Genomic DNA, 13,135 nt, shown 5'->3' with positions numbered 1-13,135 from the left:
ATATGCAAAAGATGTGTGGACCACCTCAGCAGGCCATTAAAGTTAACGAGAGACTTAACGCTACGTTATTTTAGATTATGGTTATAGCTGGTGTTAAGTGCTTCTAGCACCTAACGTCATGTAGCAGAGTTTTCATGGGCCTTGTCCAGGGTTCCAAAGTGGTCCCCTTAACTTCCTATGTTTCTATAGCAATAATATAAGAAGCCAAAGTGAATAGCCTGGACTAGGCCAAAAAATATAGCCAAGACCTGTGTATTAACTAGCCAAAGGTGACTAATGGCCAGTACTGTAGAGTGTGGGATAGGTTTGTTGGGGGGATGGGGGTTGGTGGGTGAGTTATGGAGTGTAACCCCTTGTATGTCATAGTGTTTGTACCGCTATTACATACATTGAGTAGTAGGGTAGTTAGTGTATTTCTATTAATCCCTTGTCTACTTTAGTGACCATGAAGGCATGCATAATGCCACTATGGCTTCCAAGAGGTTAATTCATTATTTTGTATTGGGAGGAAGATGTGAGGTATATATTGCATTGCATTGCAATATATACCTGTCATCTTCCTTAGCATATGATTAACGTGAGCCGGTTGGCGCCGAAGATTGTCTTATCCCGACGTTAGCTGGTTAACACCGTGTTAGCTATATCCAAATGAGAGACCATTTGTTCTTTACATACAGTATGTGGATCGCCGTTAAAGTCAGGGAAGTTGACGCCCATTAACTATTTAAGTAAACTGCTGTTAGTTGCCCTGACTTACAGAGTTTTGTGGATCTACCGCGCTGTGTCTCTGTGCGTCCTTCTTTTTTCCTTTTATTTATCCCTCAATATCTGTCGTATCTGAAGGGGTGCAAGTCGGAAATTCTGCATCAGGTGTAGGAAATTGTGCTTCCATGTTCCACAACTCTGATCCAAAAAACAGAGCTGTGAATCTACACATATTTTTCTCTACATTGATACATAAACCCCTTTGAATCTTGCTGCCTACAGTATGTCTGTAATTACTCCCTCATTTGCTTCTTCCTACCTCAGGACAAAAAGAAAGCTGAGCAGCTCAGTCTCACCTCCCCCGAAGAAAAGGAAGAAGAAGAAATCGGGTCACAAAAGAAGCAGGTGAGTGAATTTGGGTCCATCTGACAATCTGTGCTGCATGTTTAATCACCTTAACCTGCTCTGCCAGAAACCACCAGGAGATGCTGATGATAAATTGACAACATTTAAAAACTATTAATCTTGCACTGCAATGCAGTAGCTTCATTTTCACAATTAATTTTTGAGAAGAATGTAAAGTCCTTATTTTTGGACATGAATAAATTGAAACTGAGATTGTCAATTAAGAAAAAACTTGCATGTAAATCTAGAGATTAAAAGCTAGAACTATGTCTTAAACACAATGCTTTTTTTAACCCATGCAACGTTATAGGAACCTGCAGTGCATTGCTTTACACATTATTGCAAGCACCTTTGACAGAACATTAATTATATTGAGGGGATTCCCTCATTTTGTCATGAAATGACAATTACTATTTTTGATATACTTTGTCGTACTGAACTAGTGGTGCAGGTTTTGCGGGGGTCAAAGAGAAATATGAGTGCAGGACGCAGGGTGGGTGGGAGAAATATATGGTCACAGGAGTTCTTGTTTGTAGAGTGATGTATATCGATGTGACTGGTATAATGTCTTTTCTGTTTACCAGGTTGACTATTACTACAAAACCCATTACCAATTTCTAAATTACTATTCACACTGATCTTCTATAACTAATAGCACATTGTGGTGGCTAAAAACTTTCTGAGAATTGGTGGGGGCTAATTTCTACTGAGAGCGACTGCACAAACATCCTTCTTGCACACATCTTTCATACTGCATTTATTCAGAATGGCAAAACAGCAAAATGGCTGCTATGGTCAAAAATGGCTGACTTGAAATTCTTTCCTTGTGGTTGACTCACACCCCTGGGTGACCTCCCCACCTTCCTTATAGCCTCATATCCGATTCTCTCAGTCCCTTCTTATTCTTAAGAGACTGTCTATTTAAAGAACAGATAACCATTTCATTGTCCTGCTGGACCCAAGAAAATCCAATTGTACATGACTTCATTTCTTTCCGGCCATAATATCGGCCCAGTTGTTTTCTTCTTTGGTCTCTTCTTCTGGGGGACTGCCGACATCTTTATCACCGAAAAGAGGCATAGCGTCGATGGGGGATTGCAGCGCACTTCTGGATTAAAATTTTGCTGTACTTAACACATACATAGAGAGTATTGAGTAGAACAGACACACATACAAAAATGTCCGTTAGCTTTGCTTCCAGAGAACTAATCCAACCACCAAGTCCCAACAAATCCCATCCGTCATCTCTACCTTTAAACACTGGAACTACTTTTCCCAAATAATATGACCTGGTCTAAATGCAGGGTAATATTCTATCTGTCCTTCTAAAACAAAATCAATAACTTCCCTAGGGCAAACTCGTAGTTCTACACCCCTCGTAACCAATTTCTTATATATGGTTCTACAAATTTCTTATAACATATTGTCCTTTTCCCAAGGTGTTAAATGTAACTCTCGTGTTCCTGGGGTGCAATCTATTGAATATAGATAGTACATTGGGTTACATTATACATAAAATATGGGCTTTGTTTACCAGGATTCCATTGTGTGACAAAAAAGTGTGCATATATGCTATACACAAATCAATTAAAACAAAATAACAATTACAAAACAAAATATACCTGTTCCTACCCTATCGTAATATGTGCACACTATTTACACAAACCTAATAGACTATACATTATAATTAAAATAACAAAACCTGTAAAGAAAAAAAGTTTATTAAAAAGTTCAAAGTTCATGTGTTGAGGCTCAGAATTTTGGCTGTGTCTTTAGGCTTTTTCCAACTTGCTATGGTGTAACTTGAAGCAACTGTGGGTGGTGCTGGGATAAGTTTCATATGCGTAACGTGGATCCAAAAAGAGACCTCTGCCACTTTAATTGCTGTAATGGTGATGAGTAGTACTTTTAATCTGGGATGAAGAACGTTTTTGCGTAGGAAATTCTTGACTATTAACCCGTCTCTCGTAGGTGCACTTTCAACTTTGACATATGCCTAGAGAGACTCAAAAATATATTAGTTGCATACAATACTTACTAATTGTTTTACTAAACAGTCTCTGTGGTCTTGACTTTACTACAATCTAAATTCATTAAAATTGATGCCCCAGCTATTGCCACACCAAAAAAAATAGTTAAAATAATTTTGTATAAGATTTCACACTAATTTACTTATAATATAATTTCTTTAAAAAGTGCCGAGCACACTGCCAGCTTTAAAAGACACTCGGCATTATTCTTAACTTCTGGGCATACCGCCAAATAACCTTGAGCTGCCGGATAGAGCGACAAGACAGCAATAATACCCTTCCCTTTTTTTTTTCTTCACATCTTATGACATGTGAACACTATTACACAAAGGATAACAGCATTTAAAACATAACTAAATATAGTTGCTTGATCTGTAGCAAAACTAACCTGAAACCTTTGGGTATAAAATTTGCATTAAAAAACCTCAAACCACTACTGAATATAAATATAATCTGCTATAGTCTTCTGACAGAAAACCTTTCAAACAAAATAACATCCGGTTTGCTGAGACAACAACCTGTAACGTAAAAATTATAGACACAGATTTAAAAATTGTCATTTTCCAGGATTGCAACAAGCTTGAAATAACTTTCTGGGCATCCTGCCAAAACCTTGGAACAAAACAGAGAATAAAAAGAAAATGTTATGAGAGACTTCCGGTGATGTCACCGCAGATGGTTAGCTAGGAGGAGAGCTCCCGGCACCCTCGCACTAAAGCTATTAGAAAAGGCAATTTCCCCAAACTTCCCGAATTCGATACCCAGCCTCTAACATCAGGGAGATATCAGGGAAGGGTCAAAAGCGGAACCAGAATCCGGTCATGAAGTTCTTCGCCCCGGCCCCGCGCCAGGCAGACCTCAGCCCTGAAGCACAAGATGGCGTCGAGGAGGAGCCGGAGCACGCGGTGCAAAGCGGCCAGCACGACCAACCTGAAACGGACCCCCCGGTCCTAAATAAAGAGTTCTTTGATTCTCTCATAGCCAAGATGAGACGAGGGGTACAGGAGGACACAGAGAAGGCCCTACAGATCATTCGAGCCGAGGTGGGAGCCCTCACAGAAAGGACTGAGGATCTGGAGGCCAAAATGGAGGGAGTCTCCAACGCCCAGGCCGAGACCCACGAGGAAGTCTCAAGATGTGGGGATGTGATCCGCGACCTACAAAACGCTCTCGAAGACCTCGAGAACAGGGAGAGGAGGCAGAACATCCGCCTCAGAAATATCCCTGAGACTGTCTCCCACGAGGAATTACAACCCTGCCTCTGCAGACTATTTTTACAACTGGTGCCTGACCTATCCGAGCACGAATTACACATGGACCGTGCCCATCGGGCTCTGGGCCCAAAATCATCGGACCCCAACCGGCACAGGGACGTGGTGCTCAGAATGCACGCCTACTCCGCGAAAGAGCGGATCATGGCAGCCGCCAGAGGTCTGCGCAACGTCACTATGGAAGGAGTGGACATCCAGCTCTTTAATGACCTCTCCCGACTGACAGTGAATAAAAGAAGCACAATGAGACCACTTACCACTTACCTATGCGACCAGGGGGTTAAGTATCGCTGGGGGTTCCCCTTTAAGCTTGTGGTGCTCCGCAACGGACGCCACTACACCATATCTGCCCCTGAGGACGCGAGGGACTTCCTCAAAGCTTTGGGGATCCCCCCTCCACAGAAGGACAACCGCCCCCCCCCTCGTGCGGCTGCAGGATCGGACCCCCAGGACACCCCTCGTGCATCGGAGAGGCTGGCTAGCCAAAGACTCAGTTGATTGACCCCCCTCCCCCACCTCGATGGTCCCGCTGTCCCCCGGATTCGAAGAAGATCGGGGGCGCCCTCTTTGGCACCCTACACACACCGTGCCCCAACGGCAATTTCCCTCCCTCAAGCATACCCTGCAGTCTCCGTTGAACTCGCACGCTAAGCCCAGCCAACTGTGCAACCAGACCCAGGAGAAACCCCCACTACAGTAAAGGTGTCGGCAGGGGATCCTTCCCCCCCTCCCCCCCTTAATGTCTCTGTCCCCCCAAGACTGTCCGGCCACTGAAGAAGACCACCCAACCGCTTACCCCCACAAGCCATGCCTCCACCACCGTCTGCCCTCAAACTGGGGCGATGTCCGGATTCAGCTTCCCTCGCATTCCTCCCTGTAGCCAGGTGCTTGTGGACATAGGGATTCATTAAAGATGGCCGCCACGAAAACATCACGCCTCCCTGAAGCTCCGTGGGTCCAAAAGCACCACGACACTAAGCCCCCCTCTCCCTCCCCTCCCCCACCACCCATACCCCCCCACCTCTCCATCCCCCCCACCTCTCCATCCCCACCCCACCCCTCCCCCCCAGCCTCCCCCACCACCCCCTCTACCCCTTCTCCCTGCCCCCCCCTCCCGCTCCCCCCCTCCCGCTCCCCCCCTCCCCCCCCACACCTCCTTCAACCCAGGAAACCTCTCCACTTACCCCACCGATCTGCCCGATGCGAAAAGAATCTTCTCTGCATCCATCGAAACCAAGCAGCCTGCTGCGGAAATCATCAAACCCTCGCCGCTCGTCTCGCCCTGTGGAGGACGTCCACTCCAGGTTCCAGTTGCTTTGCTCTGCTCCCGGCCTTCCGCCTGTGGGATCCGGATCCTTCTGCAAGAGCCCGTCGGCGCCCTGAACTTACTTGAGATGCTCCTTTTCCAGGGACAGATACCCGGTGCCTCTTTCCCCTCCGAACCGCAGAGGACAGGTCGTATGCATGAACCCTGGCTCCCCACCTATTTCCCCCACCTCCCCCCCCCACGATAGGCCCAGATTCTCCCCAGTCCGCAACGAGAGGGGCCCATGCCCCCTTTCTCTATTTCGGGTGGAAGAACTCTTCCGGCCTCCCCCCCCCCCCCCCCCCACCTTCTGCCCCCGAATGGATCCCCGGCAGCATTCCCCTCTTCCCCCCCCTCTTCCACAAGCCGGGCTGAGGATCAGTTCAGCTTGCCCTCAACGGACATGGGGGGTCTCCATTATATCCTAATATGACCTATTATCTTCTAAAATGGACTAGAGTTTACATAATAGCTTCCGCAGCTCTGTATTGCTATATATACATGAACCCTACCTCGCTCTATCTATCTATCTCCCCCAGCGATAAGGGAGCCCCCCCCCCTAACGTTGTTTTAGCAATGTGATTTATATGTCTCCGGTTTGTTTCACTACTATAATGCAATGAGGTCAGGACCCAGAACATGTATGATTAGCACTATACGAACAAACCCATTTTTGGGCCCATGTTATACTACTGCTTTGTTGTGGCGTTTGAATCTTGAATACGCGGGAACAGCCCTACCGTGGTAAACCCACTCCACAGCCCAAATATGCTTCCCCCCCTCCTCCCCCCCCCCCTCCCTCACCTCCCCTCCCTCGCCCCCCCCCCCCCCCCTGCAGGCTGTTCGAGGGCTTCGGTTTAAATGTCGCCGGTATGTGATAGGATTTGCAATGTCACTGTGTAAAGACCTAAAATATGCATGAATGTCTCTACATCCACAAACCCAGAGCCCGACTCAACTAAGACCTCTGCCCCCCACCTCTCCTCCCCTCCCCCTCTCCCCCCTCCCCTCTCCCCCCTCCCCTCCTCCCTCCCCTCCCCTCCCTCCCCTTCCCGCCTCCCCCCTCACCCATCCTATATATATGCAATACTGCATATGCAGGATTTAGGAACAATGTATGAGCACTATATAGGTCTGCGAGTTTGATGTCTATTAAGGTGCCTCCCCCCTCCCCCCGTAGCTAGGAGCACTGTTTAGGCACTGTATAAGTTTGTGATTCCGGTGTGCTCCGAGGTGTACCCCTCCCCCCCTCCCCTCCCCCCTCCCGATACCCAGGCCCACAAAATCTCCCAGAACCCTATACCTCACAAAACTGGCGGGTTACCTACCTCGTAATGTTATGTACTCTTATTTATGTACCAAACATAGCCTCCTATCCAAGTTAACCTCCCCCCCTCCATTAAACCGCGAGGGTGTTGGCCCCACCGTGTGTTTGACGCCCCGGAAAGTTCTCCAGGTGTTTTTGCCCCCTTCCCTTGCCACCATGGTGTCAAGCGGAATCTCTTTTGGGCTCCCGGATAGCCCACTTTCTTTCTCGCCCTTTTGTGTCCTCCCCCCCCTTCCTCCCCTCCCACCTTCCCCCCCAGTCAGAGGCCCCCTCAGGGATAATCTGAAGTCCCCCCCGCCCCCGTGCTCTAAGGTTCTACTCACCCCCGACGTGGGAACAACTTGGGGCCAGGGGTTTACCCCCTGGATTCACCCCCCACCCCGCTAATGGCGTCAATTAAAGTCATCTCCCTCAATGTTAAGGGCCTCAATTCGGTCCGAAAACGCAAATTAGCCCTACAAGAACTAAAAAAAACTAAAGGCGACATAATCTGTTTCCAGGAAACACACTTCAATATCCCAGACCCGCCTAACACATTCAAACATACGTTCCCCCAAGCGTTTTACGCATCCTCCCCCAACAAGAAACGAGGTGTGGCCATACTAATTAAGAATAACATCCCATTCGCCCCAACAAAGGTAACTAAAGACCCAGAAGGAAGATACTTACTACTCCAAGGGACACTGTCAGGATCCCCCATAGCCATCCTAAACATGTACGCCCCCAATGAAAATCAGACCCAATTCCTCCAGAACCTCCTTGGAACATTAGACCAATCGGTGCTCTCCTCTCTATTACTAGTCGGAGACGCAAACATGATCCTCAGCTCAGACCAAGACAAATCCTGTCAGCTAGCGACCCCGCACTCTGCCCAGATTCAGAAAAAGGCCAAAAAGTTTCGAGAAATCTTGAAAAACTATTCCCTGTCGGATATCTGGAGGGCCCAGCACGTGGGCCAGAGGGACTATACCTTCTTCTCAGCCCCCCATCAGTCTTACTTGCGGATCGACTACTTTCTAGGTACCAATAATGTTCTCCAGGCATCCTCCCACTCTAACATAGGCCCAATTACTTGGTCAGACCATGCCCCTATCGAACTCACTCTCTCTCTGCCGTTTGTCAAAACCTCTGCGTACAAATGGAAACTCAACGATTCACTCCTCAATGACCCACAGGTGGTCAAAACGATCAAACAAAAACTAAACACTTTTTATCCAAATAAATAAAGGCTCGGTCTCAGCAGCAGCAATGCTCTGGGAAGCGCACAAAGCCACCATTAGAGGAGACCTTATCTCTTTAGCCTCCTATAAGAAAAAATTGAAACAAAAAGCACAAAAAGAACTCACTGAAAATATTCTGGCCTTAGAACTCCAACACAAGCAGTCCTCCTCGAAAAAAGTGCTTAGAACCCTTGATAAGACTAAATCGGAACTAAAAGTACTGCACATTGATGAGGTAGAGAGAGCGTTGAAAAGGACTAACCAGAAGTTCTACGATAGGGGCAATAAAGCGGATAAGCTCCTGGCCTCGAAATTAAGAGGCGTTAGGACCAAGGCCCAGATCACGAAAATCAGGACAAAAAATGGTCAGATAACGTATAATGAAAAAGAAATAGCGCAAGAATTCGCGGAGTTCTATACAGACCTCTACAATCTCCACCCCCCCAGTCAGAAACATGATAGCGCCAGGGCGGCCTCGGAGTACCTAACCCAATGTAACCTCCCAGCCCTCTCATTGGAAGAGCTTGAGTTCCTGAACCAGGATATAACTCAAGAGGAGCTGTCCAAAGCCATCTCTTCACTTAAAATAGCTAAGACACCCGGGCCAGACGGGTTCTCCAACACTTATTATAAGAAATTCGCAGCATCCCTCTCCCCTTATCTACTGGAAATGTTCAATTCCTTCCTGCAAGGAGGACCGATCCCAAGCACAATATCAGCAGCCAACCTTGCCATCATTCATAAGGAGGGCAGGGACCCGCTTCAATGCGGTAGTTACCGCCCGATATCCATACTCAATACTGACCTCAAGCTTTTCAGTAAGATCCTAGCAAACAGACTGAACCCTATTCTCCCCAGACTGATTCATATAGACCAAGTGGGCTTTGTGTCAGGAAGACAGGCCTCTGACAATACCCGCAAAATTATTAATATTATAGACCACGTGCATCTCAAACAGTCCCGGGCCTTGATTCTAAGTCTTGACGCCGAAAAAACTTTCGACCGAATCAAATGGTCCTTTCTAGACCAAACTATGCTCCGGTTTGGTTTCTCAGGTCCATTCCTTGAAGGGGTGCGAGCCCTCTATACCAACCCTACCGCTCTCTTAAAACTCCCAGGTGGGCTCTCCAACCCAATAACGATCAAAAATGGTACCAGGCAAGGTTGCCCCCTATCCCCTCTACTATTTGCCCTGTCAATAGAGCCACTAGCTGCTAGGATCAGAGCTGAACCCAGCATAAAGGGCATTCCAATCGCAGACAGGGAATACAAAATATCCCTGTTTGCGGATGATGTTATTCTAACCTTGACTGAACTGCACACTTCCCTCCCCAACCTCGAGAAACTGTTGGACCAATCTAGTTGAGTGTCTGATTACAAAATAAACACGGACAAATCAGAGGCGCTCAACATCTCCCTCCCAGACCCTACATGGAAACTCTTACAAAATAATTTTAAATACAAGTGGAATAACTCCCATATCAAATATCTAGGGATAAAAATAGCGAGCTCGTACAGCTCACTGTATCAAGCCAACTACCCCCCTCTCTTCCGCCAGATCAAGAGAGACCTGGAGGCCTGGCATGCCCATCAGATCTCTTGGTTTGGAAGAATTGTGTCCACCAAAATGAATGCCTCCCCCGATTACTCTACTACTTTCAGACCCTCCCTGTCCCTGTCCCACCTCTAATTGCTGGTTAGAAATAGAGATGCACCACGTGTCCCCCACCCCCCTCTCGGCTCTATTATGGTCTCAGACCCACAAAAGCAGAAAGTCCCTGAGGTTCGACCTCGGGGCAATGAGGTGCACGTGGTCGACATGGATTAAAACCAAAGGGAAACATGGCCTAGCTTCATCCCCCTCACAACTCACCCCCATTTTCGGGAACTCGGACTTCCCACCGACTGCTCCCGTACCCAATTCGGCCAATTCCAGGGCCTAAATATCAGAGTGATTGCGGATCTGCTGGAAAGTGATGAGGTCCTGCCCTTTCAAGAACTTAGAAATAAGTTATCATCCTCCGACCTCCCCATATTTAAATACCTGCGGATTAGGCACTTCCTGAGAGCCCAATCCCCTAGCCTAAAATTCCCAGTGCGCTCCAGATTCGAGACCCTCTGTCTCAAAGGGGAGTATCAGAAGGGCCTAATCTCTGAGGTATACAAAACACTAGAGGCAGCTCAATCCCCCCCCACTCACTCCTATATGCAAAATGGAGCGAGGACCTGAACACCCCCATAGACCTGGAGGACTGGGAGGATGTATTGGAGGCTGCTACCAAAACATCAATTTGCTCAGTCACGAAGGAAAATATCTACAAAATCTTATTCCAATGGTACCTGACCCCGAGTAGACTGAGCCAGATCTACCCAGGCACCTCAGACGTGTGCTGGAGGGGATGTGGTCAAAGGGGGGACATGCCCCACATTTGGTGGACATGCCCGGAGATCCAAAGGTTCTGGATCCGGATCCAGAGCCTCCTGATTGAGACTTTGGACTTGGAGGTCCCCTTGGACCCCCTGACCTACGTGCTGGGGAAACCAATTGAAGACCTTCCTGTCCCTATAGCCAGACTTTCATCGGCGATCCTTACGGCCGCCAGATGTTGCAGCGCTGCGGCCTGGAAACAAGTTAAGGCCCCTTCCAGGAGAACAGTAATCACAAGGATAGACGGGGTCATGAACATGGAGAGACTGACAGCTATGCTGAAGCAAAGAATGCCTCAATTCTATAGAACCTGGGAGCCTTGGCCAGGGTCGGGGGCCCCGACACAGATGCAAGCCCTACTCCAACACTAGTACCCCTGCGGTCGAGGGCTGATGCGCCCCTCCCCACCACCCCTCCCCCTTCCCTCACCCCTCCCCACCCCTCTTTTTCCCCATGTCGCTCCCAACTATCCACCCGCCCCTCGTCATCCCCTCTCTTTTCACCACTGGAAATGGAAAAAGGGTTTATTGTGTGTCTCCGAATACCTCCCTGTCATGTGCCCGTATTTTTTGACAAACTGTCCTGCCATGTTGTGATTGTTATACATGTAAGTGAATTAAAAGACACCAATAAAGGAAAATATTTAAAAAAAAAAAAAAAAAAATGTTATACACTGCAATATAATTTGGGACAGCTTAAAAATGAAGCTCCTTACACGGCCCGATAAAGGATAAAATGTGACTGAAATTCAAAAATTAAAACTGGATTTTTGTCAAACAGGAAATTATAGGCTGAACATATACTTTAAATAGTTTATAGTTACTGGTTACACACGAAAAATAAACAAACAAAAAAATATAAACAAAAATTACCGAGACAACGCAATGCTAAATTGTTTGATCATGCCTGCAAACTATATTAATAAAAATTTCCTTCTCTTTTATTATCATATCCTAAACTACAGTTAAACCTAATGTGTAGCTACAGAGCTTCAGTTAACTTTCGTGTCTGAAATGTATCTCCGCACATTTTTTTAAACTGGAGAAGGGGGGCTGTCTGGGCTGCTATTCTGACTCTCTCTCTCTCTCTCTCTTCTTGACATTTATTTATTTATTTATTTATAAAATATTTTACCAGGAAGTAATACATTGAGAGTTACCTCTCGTTTTCAAGTATGTCCTGGGCACAGAGTAAAACAAAATAATACATGGTTACAAATACAGTTACATAAATGAACAAGGTATACATTATATACAAGACATTGCATGCACAGTTAAAGAAAATATATATTATGAGCGTATGAAGTAGAGAAGTTGGAAAAGGATGTCTTTCTGGTTTTAAGAAATCATCGTCTGGCCAGAACGAATAAATCCTTAAAATATACCAGTGACCGGGCTTAATTATAAAAAAAAATCCACATTTGCCCATTCTTTGTCCTTTTCTCAATAACCAGTCAAACTCTCCCTTTCCCAGTATTGATTAGTTTGTGTTATAGTGGGGGTGTACACCTTTAAAAATTAAACTTCAACATGAGCAATTAATTATATTCTTAATTTAGAAACACTTGCAAGTTCCTAGATAATAATTTTGTATACATACAATAAACCGACATTCATATTATTCAATGCACGTAAAATTTTCACATAGGTAGGATTCACTCAGATTATACAAGCACACAGGGATTACTCAATCAATCAACCATTTTTACCATATTTATAAAATCTAATAAAACATTCTGGGGAAAAACTAATTTTCCTGCCTTGAATTTGCACATAAAACATATTTTCCACTGAGATTTACAATACTTGAGAAAACCTGAGATTCTCAATACCGGCGGGAAAGACCCGTCTGAATTTAGACAAAAATATTCTACTAAAAAATTCTCTGGTTCTCTTCTTAGGGGCTGCCTTGCAATTACTGGCAAAATACCCGGTCTCTTTACAATTATAGCACTTTCTGTCCTTTCTTTTCCTTTGCTTTCTTAGCTTCCCTGCTCTTGGGGGTGTAGGTCTTGCGCTCGTCGCTACTTCCTCAATACCTCCATATGCCTATATTATTTCCAATAATCTATCGGCAAATTCACTTGCTATTTCTTCCTTATTTACTTACTGTTTCTTCCTTATTCACTTGCGTTATGTTAAAAGTAAATGCAACAGTTCTCACACTTTAACAAAAACAAAACCATCTCTGCCACTATTTTTATTCCTTCAATCAATGTTCCACACTCGTTCTGCCAACATTCTCCTACAGTAGTTTTTTTTTTATTATTATTCTGATTCGTCCTCTGACTTTTCCCTGTCCCATGAACGGTCCCTGCCAGGGGTTAATTCCTGCCTAGAGTCCGTCTCCTCCCCATCCATACCGATCTGCCTGGCAGGCATATCAATAGAGAGTGGTCTAGGGAACCTATTGCTTCGGGTTCCCCGTGAAGCCATAAGGACTT

The 13,135-nt window shown here is 46.0% G+C and overlaps 1 protein-coding gene across 3 annotated transcripts in view; it reads left to right on the top strand.

The window, feature by feature from the left end:
• SRRM3 (serine/arginine repetitive matrix 3) overlaps positions 1-13,135 on the top strand; it is a 524,720-nt gene that overhangs the window by 395,974 nt on the left and 115,611 nt on the right. For all 3 annotated transcript variants that reach the window (XM_075589834.1, XM_075589835.1, XM_075589833.1), the window contains one exon: positions 1,030-1,110. In XM_075589834.1, the coding sequence (XP_075445949.1) occupies positions 1,030-1,110 (81 nt within the window). The remainder of the gene's footprint in view (positions 1-1,029; positions 1,111-13,135) is intronic.

Source organism: Ascaphus truei, chromosome 3, assembly GCF_040206685.1.
Source record: "Ascaphus truei isolate aAscTru1 chromosome 3, aAscTru1.hap1, whole genome shotgun sequence".
Classification (NCBI taxonomy): domain Eukaryota; kingdom Metazoa; phylum Chordata; class Amphibia; order Anura; family Ascaphidae; genus Ascaphus; species Ascaphus truei.
The sequence above is the reverse complement of the archived record's forward strand: the minus strand, read 5'-3'. Positions and strand labels throughout refer to the sequence as shown.